The 13,326-nt window shown below is 38.3% G+C and overlaps 2 protein-coding genes across 4 annotated transcripts in view; one reads left to right on the top strand and one right to left on the bottom strand.

The window, feature by feature from the left end:
* Positions 1 to 141: 141 nt before the first annotated feature.
* On the bottom strand, positions 142 to 10,096 carry LOC103515726 (elongation factor G, mitochondrial). 3 transcript variants are annotated; one of them, XM_026828317.1, is made up of 7 exons: positions 9,917 to 10,096; positions 8,721 to 8,873; positions 5,146 to 6,454; positions 4,089 to 4,298; positions 3,054 to 3,182; positions 2,527 to 2,702; positions 142 to 898 (listed from the first exon to the last, which is right to left on the bottom strand). In XM_026828317.1, exons 1-7 carry the CDS (start codon positions 9,980 to 9,982, stop codon positions 707 to 709), a joined length of 2,235 nt encoding a protein of 744 aa, XP_026684118.1. In that variant the 5' UTR covers positions 9,983 to 10,096; the 3' UTR covers positions 142 to 706. The 3 variants fall into 3 exon arrangements, with proteins under 3 accessions (XP_026684118.1, XP_026684117.1, XP_008478885.1); XM_026828316.1 differs by lacking the exon at positions 9,917 to 10,096 and adding an exon at positions 9,625 to 9,823; XM_008480663.3 differs by lacking the exons at positions 8,721 to 8,873; positions 9,917 to 10,096 and adding exons at positions 7,020 to 7,172; positions 7,593 to 7,792.
* Positions 10,097 to 12,345: 2,249 nt separating this feature from the next.
* Positions 12,346 to 13,326, top strand: part of LOC103515732 (nuclear factor of activated T-cells 5) — a 14,813-nt gene continuing 13,832 nt past the window's right edge. The window contains exon 1 of the mRNA XM_026828327.1: positions 12,346 to 12,507. Coding sequence (XP_026684128.1) covers positions 12,346 to 12,507 — 162 coding nt within the window. The remainder of the gene's footprint in view (positions 12,508 to 13,326) is intronic.

Below are 13,326 nucleotides of genomic sequence, written 5' to 3'. Positions count from 1 at the left end.
ACACAGTTTGGCGGAAATAGTCTCATGTATGGATCACCGCACTGAGTTAGTAACTCGTGAACCTAGTAGCTCTGTGTGTGACGGTCTATTAAACAGTTAAACACTACAGAACAGAATGAGAAAAAAACAGACGAGACAAAATTGGTTTTCTGAAACGATTTTACTATCACAGACTTATGTACATAATTTTCTTTGTACAGATGAAAAAAAGGAAGTTATTGTAGGTTTGCATATTGCATTCTTCCTAAATCTTTTCATAGACTCTTAACTACTCTTAAGTAGAAGGTAACCAGTAGGCGAGGTTGTACAACCTTAGAGCTCAATTATTATGTGGTCAAATTATCCAATAAATGATGAGGCCCGTCTCACATTAGAAGTTTAGACGCGTGACATCTAATATCGCCTAGTCGAGTCGCCTGCGAAACCAAACCTATGAAAATGATAGAGAATTCTGTAGACCAAAATTTTCAAAAGTTCGCCTGCGGCGTGGCTCGCCCCGAATCGGCTTTATAGGATTGGGGCTCCCGAAGGTAAGGTTAGTGGCCAACCCTGCTCTATAGCCTCTGTATCATTTTCATAGGTTTGGGGTTTGGTTTTTCAGGCGCTTGAGCTCTACTGAAAGTCGTGCACGCGTGCAGTGTGAGACCAGCCTAAAAATTCCACGTCTCGGCTAGGATCGAACCCGCGCCCTCTTGTTGAAATCTCTCTAGTTCTTCTTCTTTTTCTTCTGAGTGGCCGCGGCCTGTGGATTCGTAGCTTCCTGATATTCGTTGACAAGCCTGTCTTGTACTTCAGGGAGGGCAGGTGAGTATCGGCTGTAGTCCATGGAGAATTCTCCCTTGCCTTGCGTGCTAGAGCGTAGGTCCCCAGCGAATCCAAACATGTCGTTGAGGGGAATCTGTAACACAATAGAAGTTAAAGATGTCAAAAAAGCTCTGGAAATTAACCAGTTCAAATATGTACAGTGTACCTACAGTAGAATATGTACAGTGCAATTATTTTTCTGCAATTTTTGGGTCACCCTTTAGATAGGATAGGAGCTAGAAAGCCAGCCCAAGAATAAAGAACATCCGTTCAAATTAAAATCTGCCCAGGGCGGAAATCGAACCCGCAGCCTAGCGCTTACGAGGCAGACGCGCTACCAACCAAGCTAACTAGGCTGGCTCAAAGGAAAGAAAATGCTTACCTCTGCATAAATTGTGACCCAATCATCCTTGCCTTCGTTTCCCTGGAGTATTCCATGCCGTTTGGTAACCAGATTTAACACGGAGCCTTGGAACTCAATAGGTGTGGATATTTCTACTGACATGATGGGCTCTAAGATTTGCCATACACCCTCTTCGTATGCTTGCTTCATGGCACCTGAGAAACGAAATCGGAAACATAAGATTTAGGTATTTTACTATCGTACTTTTTACTTTCCTTTTCCTAGGTATAGGAAGTATAGTAATGTAAAAAAAAAAAAAAAAATCCACCAAGTAAATATGAATTTTCAACTTCAACACCCTGACTGCCAAAGCATACATCTCCCTTAATATGAGAGAGACTCTTTAATTTTTGGAATTAAAAAAAAAGATAACCATTGAACATACATAAGTGGCCTGTGGCAACAAGTGTGCAGTGTGCACGTCCAAAGCGGAATCTCTTTTGTTCAGTCATGTTGAATCTAAAAAAAAAAGTCACATAAAATACGACTTAGTTTACATCTTACCGTGTGCCGCGAGGATGAAGGAGATTTCGTTGGAGTCCACCATATGATTGTCACCATCCTTCAGAACCATCCTCACTCCTGCTACTCTGCTACCAGACAGACAGCCTTTCTCACACATCTGCTTGAATCCTGGGACGAAAATAAATTTCAAATATTAGATTCAAACAAACAAAAATAAAAAGGAAATTTTCCACCCATTTCCCTATTTTGAAAATTTAGACCGATTGCAAGACATTCTAATCACTTTTGTAATAGAAGGTAATAACATAGGTACCAACACTTTCTTCTTTGAAAGTCACCGTGACATTACGGACAGTAGGTCGTCCGTGCAGTAACTTATACTTTTGAGTTTGGAGAATTCAGAAATATATAGATGGTGGCAAATAGGAATGCGAACTGAAATCGTTATTGATACAAAAGAATCGGGATTCTACTCGACAAAAAATATCGTCATGATGGTTGACTGGGCTTCGGGACGGGCCAAGTAATCTTGGCTAGATATCATCAACCCCCCGTATAGCTACACCGCTACAACAACAACAACAACAACAACAACAACAACAACAACTCGGTAAAAAACAAAGAAGGTCGCCGGGACTCAATCCATTAACTAGTTTACATCTTACCGTGTGCCGCGAGGATGAAGGAGATTTCGTTGGAGTCCACCATATGATTGTCACCATCCTTCAGAACCATCCTCACTCCTGCTACTCTGCTACCAGACAGACAGCCTTTCTCACACATCTGCTTGAATCCTGGGACGAAAATAAATTTCCAAGCTAACTAGGCTGGCTCAAAGGAAAGAAAATGCTTACCTCTGCATAAATTGTGACCCAATCATCCTTGCCTTCGTTTCCCTGGAGAATTCCATGTCGTTTGGTAACCAGATTCAACACGGAGCCTTGGAACTCAATAGGTGTGGATATTTCTACTGACATGATGGGCTCTAAGATTTGCCATACACCCTCTTCGTATGCTTGCTTCATGGCACCTGAGAAACGAAATCGGAACTGACATGATGGGCTCTAAGATTTGCCATACACCCTCTTCGTATGCTTGCTTCATGGCACCTGAGAAACGAAATCGGAAACATAAGAACATAAGCTTTAGGTATTTTACTATCGTACTTTTTACTTTCCTTTTCCTATAGGAAGTATAGTAATGTAAAAAAAAAATCCACCAAGTAATATGAATTTTCAACGTCAACACCCTGACTGCCAAAGCATACATCTCCCTTAATATGAGAGTGTGCAGTGTGCACGTCCAAAGCGGAATCTCTTTGGTTCAGTCATGTTGAATCTAAAATAAAGTCACATAAAATACGACTTAGTTTACATCTTACCGTGTGCCGCGAGGATGAAGGAGATTTCGTTGGAGTCCACCATATGATTGTCACCATCCTTCAGAACCATCCTTACTCCTGCTACTCTGCTACCAGACAGACAGCCTTTCTCACACATCTGCTTGAATCCTGGGACAAAAATAAATTTTAAATATTAGATTCAAACAAACAAACAAAAATAAAACGGAAATTTTCCACCCATTTCCCTATTTTGAAAATTTAGACCGATTGCAAGACATTCTAATCACTTTTGTAATAGAAGGTAATAACATAGGTACCAACACTTTCTTCTTTGAAAGTCACTGTGACATTACGGACAGTAGGTCGTCCGTGCAGTAACTTAGACTACTTAGAGAATTCAGAAATATATAGATGGAAGCAAATAGGAATGCGAACTGAAATCGTTATGATACAAAAGAATCGGGATTCTATTCGACAAAAAAATATCGTCATGATGGTTGACTGCGCTTCGGGACGGGTCAAGTAATCTTGGCTAGATATTGTCAACCCCCCGTATAGCTACACCGCTACAACAACAACAACTCGGTAAAAAACAAAGAAGGTCGCCGGGACTCAATCCATTAACTCATAATGTTTACTCATAACATAGGTACCAACACTTTCTTCTTTGAAAGTCACCGTGACATTACGGACAGTAGGTCGTCCGTGCAGTAACTTATACTTTTGAGAGTTTGGAGAATTCAGAAATATATAGATTTTATAGATGATAGCAAATAGGAATGCGAACTGAAATCGTTATGATACAAAAGAATCGGGATTCTACTCGACAAAAAAATATCGTCATGATGGTTGACTGCGCTTCGGGACGGGCCAAGTAATCTTGGCTAGATATTGTCAACCCCCCCGTATACCTACACCGCTACAACAATAAGAACTCGGTAAAAAACAAAGAAGGTCCCCGGGACTCAATCTATTTCATAATGTTGTTCAATCCCAGCCGAGGTATGGAATTTTATCCTCAATATAGTTTGAGAATTTGACCACAATAATAGTAGTAGCCTAATGTTTACTTACCTTTGATAATGGCAGGTAAAAATGGTTTGGGTACGTTGGTGCCGACAGTTTCATCAATGAACTCCAGTTTGGTGTTGGCGGAAGGTGGCAGAGGCTCTAGGGTGCCGATTACACGACCATACTGACCCGAACCTCCGGACTGTTTCTTGTGAAGATAATCGAAATCGAACGGCTGCACTAGCGTTTCCTTGAACGCTACCTTCGGTTTACCTGGAGGACAAGAATCATTTACTTTTATTTGTTTGTCTGTCTGGTAGTTAGTTTGGTTGGTTGTTCCTTTTTTTCTCGTTTAGACTGCGAGAGGAAATGGAGTACGAAATAGAGCTGCCTGGAAGAGACTGACAACTGACAAGAATTAGAAACACCGACCCTATTTAAATAGGAAAAGGCTAGGAAGAAGAAGAGACTGCGAGAGTAAAGAGACCTTTCTGTCCTATGCTGGCAGACCCTATTTAAATAGGAAAAGGCTAGGAAGAAGAAGAGACTGCGAGAGTAAAGAGACCTTTCTGTCCTATGCTGGCAGTATATCCCGATTTTGAAAATTTGGACCGATTGCAATACTTTCATTACTAGTATAGCTCCGCTATACTGTAGTAATAGAAAGTAAAAAGTGTAAATAACCTGCCTCGGTGGTGTAGTGGTCAAAACGCTCGCCTGGTAAACAGGAGGGCGTGGGTTCAATCCCAGCCGAGGTATGGAATTTTATCCTCAATGACCTCAATATAGTTTGAGAATTTGACCACAATAATAGTAGTAGCCTACTGCTGGAGTAAAAGGACTTTTCAGTCCTATACGAGCAGTATAAATAAGCACTATCATTATTATAATTATAATTTATTCTACTTCTCAGAGATAGGATCAAGTATAGCCACAGCCTACTCACTCAACGTACGTGATTCATAGTACGGAAATTGCACTGTGTTTTGTGATAAATATGTTTGATTTGATCGCGTGACTTCGTACGACGCTGCATCATCTAGACATCGTATCCAACCGAACCATAACCTAATATTAAAGGACCTTGTCTTGGTAATGACTAATGATTATTCGGACATACCTAATACTACAGGGCAGTTGTACTCTCGCTCCATTCGTTGCGCGTAGATTTCCAAATGTAATTCTCCCATTCCTGACACCAAAGTTTCCTTGGACTCTGGATCATAGAAGAAATGAAACGTTGGATCTTCTTTGGTAAATCTCTGCACGGCTTTACTGAAGTTATCTCGATCTTTGTTGTTGACTGCTTTGATAGACATGGACACTACAGGGTCTGCAACGTATATTGACTCTAAGGAAATGGAATTGTTCTTGTCTGTAACGAACGTATCACCACTGGCGCAGTCTACGCCAAACAATGCAAATATATCTCCAGCTAGCACTTCTTCTACATCTTCCATTTCATTAGAGTGAAGTCTTACTAGTCTAGACACTCGCACCTTCTTGTCTGTCCTCACGTTATAGATCATCTCTCCCTTCCTTAGTTTACCCTGGTAACATCTCATGTAGGTGAGCTGACCAAACTTCCCTGCCTCCAGTTTGAATGCCAGTGCAATGAAAGGATGTTTGCCATCCCGACTTGGATTTAACACAACTTTCTTATCTTCCTGTCCATTCTCAATGGCATAGTTGGTCACTTCTCCTGGGTTCGGTAAATAATCCAATACTGCATCTAGCAGTGTTTGAACACCTTTGTTCTTAAGTGCTGTTCCTACTAGGACAGGTGTGAACTTCCTTGTCAGAGTTGATCTTCTTATAGCTTTCTTAATGTCATCCTCGCTAATGGACTTTTCTTCTAGAAACATTTCTCCCAGTATCTCATCACCTTCAGCCACATGCTCAATGAGTTCCTGTCTTTTAGACTCGGCTTCTTTCTTCAAGTCTGCTGGTATTTCTTCAATTCGTAAATTGTCACCAAGAGGACCCTCAAAATAAATGGCTTTTCTTTGTATCAAATCTATAATACCTTTAGTTTCACTGCCTAAACCTATAGGGATTTGCAGAAAGGCAGCATTGTGTCCTACCTTCTGCCTCATTTGGTTTATTACTCTGTATGGATCAGCACCCAGTCTATCTAACTTGTTGATAAATGCAATGCAGGGGACATCATATCTTTTCATTTGACGGTTCACAGTTAACGTTTGTGATTGAACACCTCCCACAGCACATAGTACAAGTATTGCACCATCCAATACTCTCAATGCTCGCTCCACTTCTACAGTAAAGTCAACATGTCCAGGTGTATCAATGATGTTGATGTTATGATCTTTCCATAGAGTGTATGTTGCAGCAGATTGGATGGTGATACCTCTTTGCCTTTCCAACTCCATTGAGTCCATTACAGCTCCAACATTGTCCTTACCTCTTACCTGAAAACAAATCAATGGGCAGTATGAATAAAAAAGAAGGAAATGCTCGTAAGTACGAGCATGGAGTATAAGCATTTGCTCATGAGTATAAGATTGAAGGATAAGCACTTGCTCCCATTTAATATGAATGATCTTTACCTCATGCTCCATGCTTATACTCACTCGAAATGAGCATTTGCTTTGTTTACTTTTCAAAATTATTATCTTCAAATATCTTCAGTTTCCACTTGTTGACAGTTTGTAGTAGATGTCTGTAGTAGATGTTTGTGGTAGATTTTTGGAATAGGGGGTCTGCCATGTAGCAAAGAAAAACTTGCATCCTCTGTTTTGAAGTAAGGGCTCCACCCCTATGTTATAAACTCTCTCCCAAAAAGTGATCATGATCACTTAACCACTCCAAATTGGGTTCCTCAAATCTATAAAGGGCCTTGAAATTCCTAATTTTATTTTATGTAAGTACCATTGTATCAAATGAGGCTCCAACCTACATTCCTACCTTTAAATGGTCAAACAAATAAAATGACAGCAGCTATGCACCAGGCCTCTCAAGGATATAAATGCTTACCTCATGCATCTCACTAATCCTGCCAGTGTAAAACAGGATTCTCTCAGTCAGTGTAGTTTTACCCGAGTCAATATGTGCAGAGATACCAATATTTCGGATGTACTCTATTGGTTTGTGTTCTGATAATGATTCATTTGAGATCCATCTTGAAGTCTGTAAAGTAAATGAAAATGTTAAAATTCCAGAGTATAGTGTAATTAATTATGTAGGTGCTACCTACATTTTTTTTTTTTTTTTTACTGTATCAATGGAGGTCTTATCATCCCAACATTGAAGAAAGGTCTGGCTGGGGGATATTAAACACAGGGAGTAGACCAGTTTAGTAGTACTGGGGACCACCAGCCTCAAATTTCTCTTGCTGAAGAAATAGGAAAGGTAAATGCAAAGGGCATTTACTCGTTTGTAGCTAAAACAAAATGTCAGTTCGAAGCAATCCCTGAGGCTGATTGAGAGGCTGACAAAAAAAGCTGAACCTGTCTGGATATGATAAAAGGGTGACATTTTTTGTAAAAGAGAAGGTAATAGGATCCCTAGTTTCTAGAGCACTACAACAAATGTTAATATCATACTTACTCTCAATAGGTACAAGCTCTTCTTGCAGAGGGATAGGTTGCTCTTGAGCTTTAGGAAAAACACCATTTTTGCATAAGTTTGATATTCTATTCACTAGGTAGGTATTTAATTACCTAAATTATGAAATTTTCTTTTCTCAAGAGTTTCAAACCAAAAACCAAAAAGTCACTTAAGTTTTTTGGTTAGATTTCAGATTTTCAGTTTCAGAACATGTGAACAGTGTAGCCAAGCGTATGTGTAAGAGTAGGAGGCTAGATTTGTTGCTTGGTGATAAAGCCATGCTAGATTTTTTTTTCAAGGTCAACTTTGGTTTTTCCTTATTTTAGACGTTTGAGAAAAGGAACACAGGAGAGGAGTAAGCCAACTGTTCCGAGAACGAACCTTATCTGTTTACGATAAAATCAGCCCCGGGCTGGAATCGAACCCTTGACCCAGTGCTTACAAGGCAGACGTGCTACCCTCCAAGATAGTAATTTTTACAGAGGGTTTAATTTTAAAATCCTTTTAGCTTTTTCTCTCTCGTTCCTTTTTTTAGGGCCCCGTTGTAGTCCTCAAGGATCGAGGATCTTTTCGAACTTCGGATGACCAAGCGGATAGTTTTAATAATTTTAATTAATGTTATGTATTATTGAGGTATTATTATTATGTGGCCGGCTCTCTTCCACCCGTTTTGGATGGCCGGCTTAAAATCTAGCCACCTGAAAAATCTAGCCTTCAAACCATTTTGGGACATTTGATGTGACGTCATCGCCTACGGGAGCGTATGCCGTGACGTCAAAGTTCACGATTTACCGGTATTTTTTAAATCGATTTTTATCTCGGGATCTAGAAGTCGTAGAAGGAAAAAAAAAATTCCGTTGGTCCTCATTTTTCCTGCTCTATGGCTTTGAAACATCACCCAAGCAAGCGCAACTGATCTATTGGATTTCTCTCTCGTTCCTTTTTTAGGGCCCCGTTGTAGTCCTCAAGGATCGAGGATTTTTTCGAACTTCGGATGACCAAGCGGATAGTTTTAATAATTTTAATTAATGTTATGTTTTATTGAGGTATTATTATTATTATTATTTGGTCAAACAAATAAAATGACAGCAGCTATGCACCAGGCCTCTCAAGGATATAAATGCTTACCTCATGCATCTCACTAATCCTGCCAGTATAAAACAGGATTCTCTCAGTCAGTGTAGTTTTACCCGAGTCAATATGAGCAGATATACCAATATTTCTGATGTACTCTATTGGTTTGTGTTCTGATAATGATTCATTTGAGATCCATCTCGAAGTCTGTAAAGTAAATGAAAATGTTAAAATTCCAGAGTATAGTGTAATTAATTATGTACTACCTACATTTTTTTTTTCTTTTTTTTTTGGAACTGTAGGTATCAATGGAGGTCTTAACATCTCAACATTGAAGAAAGGTCTGGCTGGGGGATATTAAACACAGGGAGTAGACTAGTTTAGTAGTACTGGGACCACCAGCTTCAAATTTCTCTTGCTGAAGAAATAGGAAAGGTAAATGCAAAGGGCATTCACTCATTTGTAGCCAAAACAAAATGTCATATTGGTTTGTGTTCTGATAATGATTCATTTGAGATCCATCTTGAAGTCTGTAAAGTAAATGAAAATGTTAAAATTCCAGAGTATAGTATAATTAATTATGTACTACCTACATTTTTTTTTTCTTTTTTTTTTTGGAACTGTAGGTATCAATGGAGGTCTTACCATCTCAACATTGAAGAAAGGTCTGGCTGGGGGATAGTAAACACAGGGAGTAGACCAGTTTAGTAGTACTGGGGACCACCAGCTTCAAATTTCTCTTGCTGAAGAAATAGGAAAGGTAAATGCAAAGGGCATTCACTTGTTTGTAGCCAAAACAAAAGGTTGGTTCAAAGCAATCCCTGAGGCTGATTGAGAGGCTGACAAAAAACGCTGAACCTGTCTGGATATGATAAAAGGGTGACATTTTTAGTAAAAGAGAAGGTAATAGGATCCCTAGTTTCTAGAGCACTACAACAAATGTTAATATTATACTTACTCTCAATAGGTACAAGCTCTTCTTGCAGAGGGATAGGTTGCTCTTGAGCTTTAGGAAAAACACCATTTTTGCATAAGTTTGATATTCTATTCACTTGGTAGGTATTTAATTACCTAAATTATGAAATTTTCCTTATCTTTTCTTTTCTCAAGAGTTTCAAACCAAAAACTCCAAAAAGTCACTTTAGTTTTTTGGTTAGATTATGTGAACAGTGTTGCCAAGCGTATGTGTAAGAGTGTGAGTAGGAGGCTAGATTTGTTGCTTGGTGATAAAGCCATGCTAGATTTCTTACTCTCAATAGGTACAAGCTCTTCTTGCAGAGGGATAGGTTGCTCTTGAGCTTTAGGAAAAACACCATTTTTGCATAAGTTTGATACTAGGTAGGTATTTAATTACCTAAATTATGAGATTTTCTTATCTTTTCTTTTCTCAAGACTCTCGAGTTTCAAACCAAAAAGTCACTTTAGTTTTTTGGTTAGATTATGTGAACAGTGTTGCCAAGCGTATGTGTAAGAGTAGGAGGCTAGATTTGTTGCTTGGTGATAAAGCCATGCTAGATTTTTTTTTCAAGGTCAACTTTGGTTTTTCCTTATTTTAGACGTTTGATAGAGGGAATTTCTCGCCGGAAAGCGAAGAGAAAAGGAATACAGGAGAGGAGTAAGCCAGCTGTTCCGAGAACGAACCTTATCTGTTTACGATAAAATCAGCCCCGGGCTGGAATCGAACCCTTGACCCAGTACTTACAAGGCAGACGTGCTACCCTCCAAGATAGTAATTTTTATAGAGGGTTTAATTTTAAAATCCTTTTAGCTTATTTTTTTTTTTTTTAATGGAGGAGTTGCAAATGGGTAAAAATTATGAATAAATGGTCGATTCCTAAAAAAGTTGGGAAAAATCCAAATCTGAGGTCAAAACTCCGAAAAAATAACTGTAAAAGGTCGAAAATTCAATTTTTATAATGAAAGAGTTCAAAGATTTGTGACGGCAAAATAAATGGCTTTTCTTTGTATCAAATCTATAATACCTTTAGTTTCACTGCCTAAACCTATAGGGATTTGCAGAAAGGCAGCATTATGTCCTACCTTCTGCCTCATTTGGTTTATCACTCTGTATGGATCAGCACCCAGTCTATCTAACTTGTTGATAAATGCAATGCAGGGGACATCATATCTTTTCATTTGACGGTTCACAGTTAACGTTTGTGATTGAACACCTCCCACAGCACATAGTACAAGTATTGCACCATCCAATACTCTCAATGCTCGCTCCACTTCTACAGTAAAGTCAACATGTCCAGGTGTATCAATGATGTTGATGTTATGATCTTTCCATAGAGTGTATGTTGCAGCAGATTGGATGGTGATACCTCTTTGCCTTTCCAACTCCATTGAGTCCATTACAGCTCCAACATTGTCCTTACCTCTTACCTGAAAACAAATCAATGGGCAGTATGAATAAAAAAGAAGGAAATGCTTGTAAGTATGAGCATGGAGTATAAGCATTTGCTCATGAGTATGAGATTGAAGTATAAGCACTTGCTCCTGTTTAATATGAATAATCTTTACCTTATGCTCCATGCTTATACTCACTCCAAATGAGCATTTGCTTTTGTTTACTTTTCAAAATTATCTTCAAATATCTTTAGTTTCCACTTGTTGACAGTTTGTAGTAGATGTCTCAAATCAAATCAAATCAAATCTCAAATTCTTTGTGGTAAAGCAGAGTTTTTTCACAACTTTTGTGGATATCACAACATTACTAAGTGCTTCCTTTGCAGTCAATTTCCATATTTCAATAATCTTTTTACACTGGTAATGTCGCCACTGGTTGCAACTTGATTAAAATAGCTAAAAACCAAAAGCTAAGACCCAAAAAAAAGTCAGACCTGCCGGGAATTAAATCTGGGCCTCTTGTGTGCCTAGTGTGATACATGGAGGTTGCTAGTAGATGTATTCTGATCTCGTACCAAGACAGACACACGTTAGATACCTCAAACAAGTCAATCCAGCAGGGACTATAGAGACATTGACTTGATGACAGTATGACAGTAGAAAAAAAGAGTAGGTACTTTATAGTAGGTAACAGAAACACTCACTTGTGACTTGAATTAGCGCAAGAATGAAAAGGGGTTGAGAAAACTAATTATTAGGTAAGTACCTACGAAAAACGAAATTTTACTTCAAATTCTTCAAAAGTTGTGAGGTCGAGAAAGAGAAAATAAAATTTATAAAAATTACAAGTCAAAAATAAACAAAGAATTTATGGTGGGAAAGGGACGTTTTATTGAAAACTAAAATCCCATCCCCCTACTGTTGTCATGGGATTTTTCTCGAAAAATCTCGTCCTCAACACGCTCCCCTGTGCTAGATCCGAAATGTATTTTCAAAAGTTTTCAACTTCATTTTTCTTTTTCAAAATTAATTAGGTAATTTCAACATGCAAGACTCGGCAACATTGTCCTGTTGAGTAAATTCAAAATGGCGTTTTGTTTATTTTAGGATGAATGTGAAATGTATTTTGCAAGACTCGGCAACATTGTCCTGTTGAGTAAATTCAAAATGGCGTTTTGTTTATTTTAGGATGAATGTGAAATGTATTTTCAAAAGAATCAAAAGTTTTCAACTTCATTTCTCTTTTTCAAAATTAATTAATTTCAACTAAATAAATCATCATTTCATTAATCTTATAGGCAATTGTGAATTCTAGTGTTTATAAATGAAAATGTTACTCAAATATTCTACCGCACAAAAGAAAATACGAGGCAACAACAATGGGAAGCTCAGCAGAAATTCATCAGGTAAGCCTAGGAGCTACTCAAATATTCTACCGCACAAAAGAAAATACGAGGCAACAACAATGGGAAGCTCAGCAGAAATTCATCAGGTAAGCCTAGGAGCTAGTAGTTATTAGTTGTAATACCTGTAATAATCTCATGGACTGTACACCTGTGCTATGATAATCGCCTCTGTCCTAGCCGCTTGACAATGAAGTCATATGTATTATACAACTACAGTAATACTAATGGACGCATTCCAATATGATTGAAAGTTTTTTTCAGGGAAGTTGTTACCTCTTGTGTAATGAAGCAACCTCTCGGGTATTTGCATGTTTTGTGATTTTCAAATATACATGGTGTGCATTGGTCAAAAAGATAGAAGAGAAAACTAATGGTTTTATGTAAAATTATTCAGTGGTATTTCTGCCAGTTAAGCACTTATTTGTTGGCTTTTTTTCAGAGGGTACCCTCTAGGCAATAATTACATTCCCTCGTTGCATGTAATATTGCATTTTCTATGTGGATTAATTGTAACTTGTAACCAATAAAATCACTTGACAAAAAGAGTCAAGTAGGTACATATCATCAAAAAAGTTACTTCATTGTCTTCATGAGGCTGAGTGCACATAGGTATATCCTTTGCACGGAGCTGAAACTTTTATTTTTAGGAATCTGAGGACTTCCTGTTTATTTTTAGGAATCTGAGGACTTCCTGTTGTTATCCCACTTTGATATTTTGACAAAATTGTACTAACTAAAGGATTTTAGTTTTTAATAAATAAATAAATGTCTTTCTTTGTGTTACTATATCACAACTTTGGTGCTCACTGCAGCATTGTAGGATTTTTCCAAATACATATATCACAATAATCCAGCTCCCAATTACCTACCATGCTGGCACCGGTCGCTATGCACATTTATATTAC

Source organism: Diaphorina citri, unplaced genomic scaffold (assembly GCF_000475195.1).
Source record: "Diaphorina citri unplaced genomic scaffold, Diaci psyllid genome assembly version 1.1 scaffold1407, whole genome shotgun sequence".
NCBI lineage: Eukaryota > Metazoa > Arthropoda > Insecta > Hemiptera > Psyllidae > Diaphorina > Diaphorina citri.
The sequence above is the reverse complement of the archived record's forward strand: the minus strand, read 5'-3'. Positions and strand labels throughout refer to the sequence as shown.

Coding starts and splice junctions, on each gene's coding strand:
- LOC103515726 (XM_026828317.1), bottom strand. CDS start 9,982: ATGGTGTTTTTCCTAAAGCTCAAGAGCAACCTATCCCTCTGCAAGAAG. Junction 8,874..9,916: donor AGAGCTTGTACCTATTGAGA/GTAAGAAATCTA, acceptor TTTACTTTACAG/ACTTCGAGATGGATCTCAAA. Junction 2,703..3,053: donor CTTCATCCTCGCGGCACACG/GTAAGATGTAAA, acceptor TTCGTTTCTCAG/GTGCCATGAAGCAAGCATAC.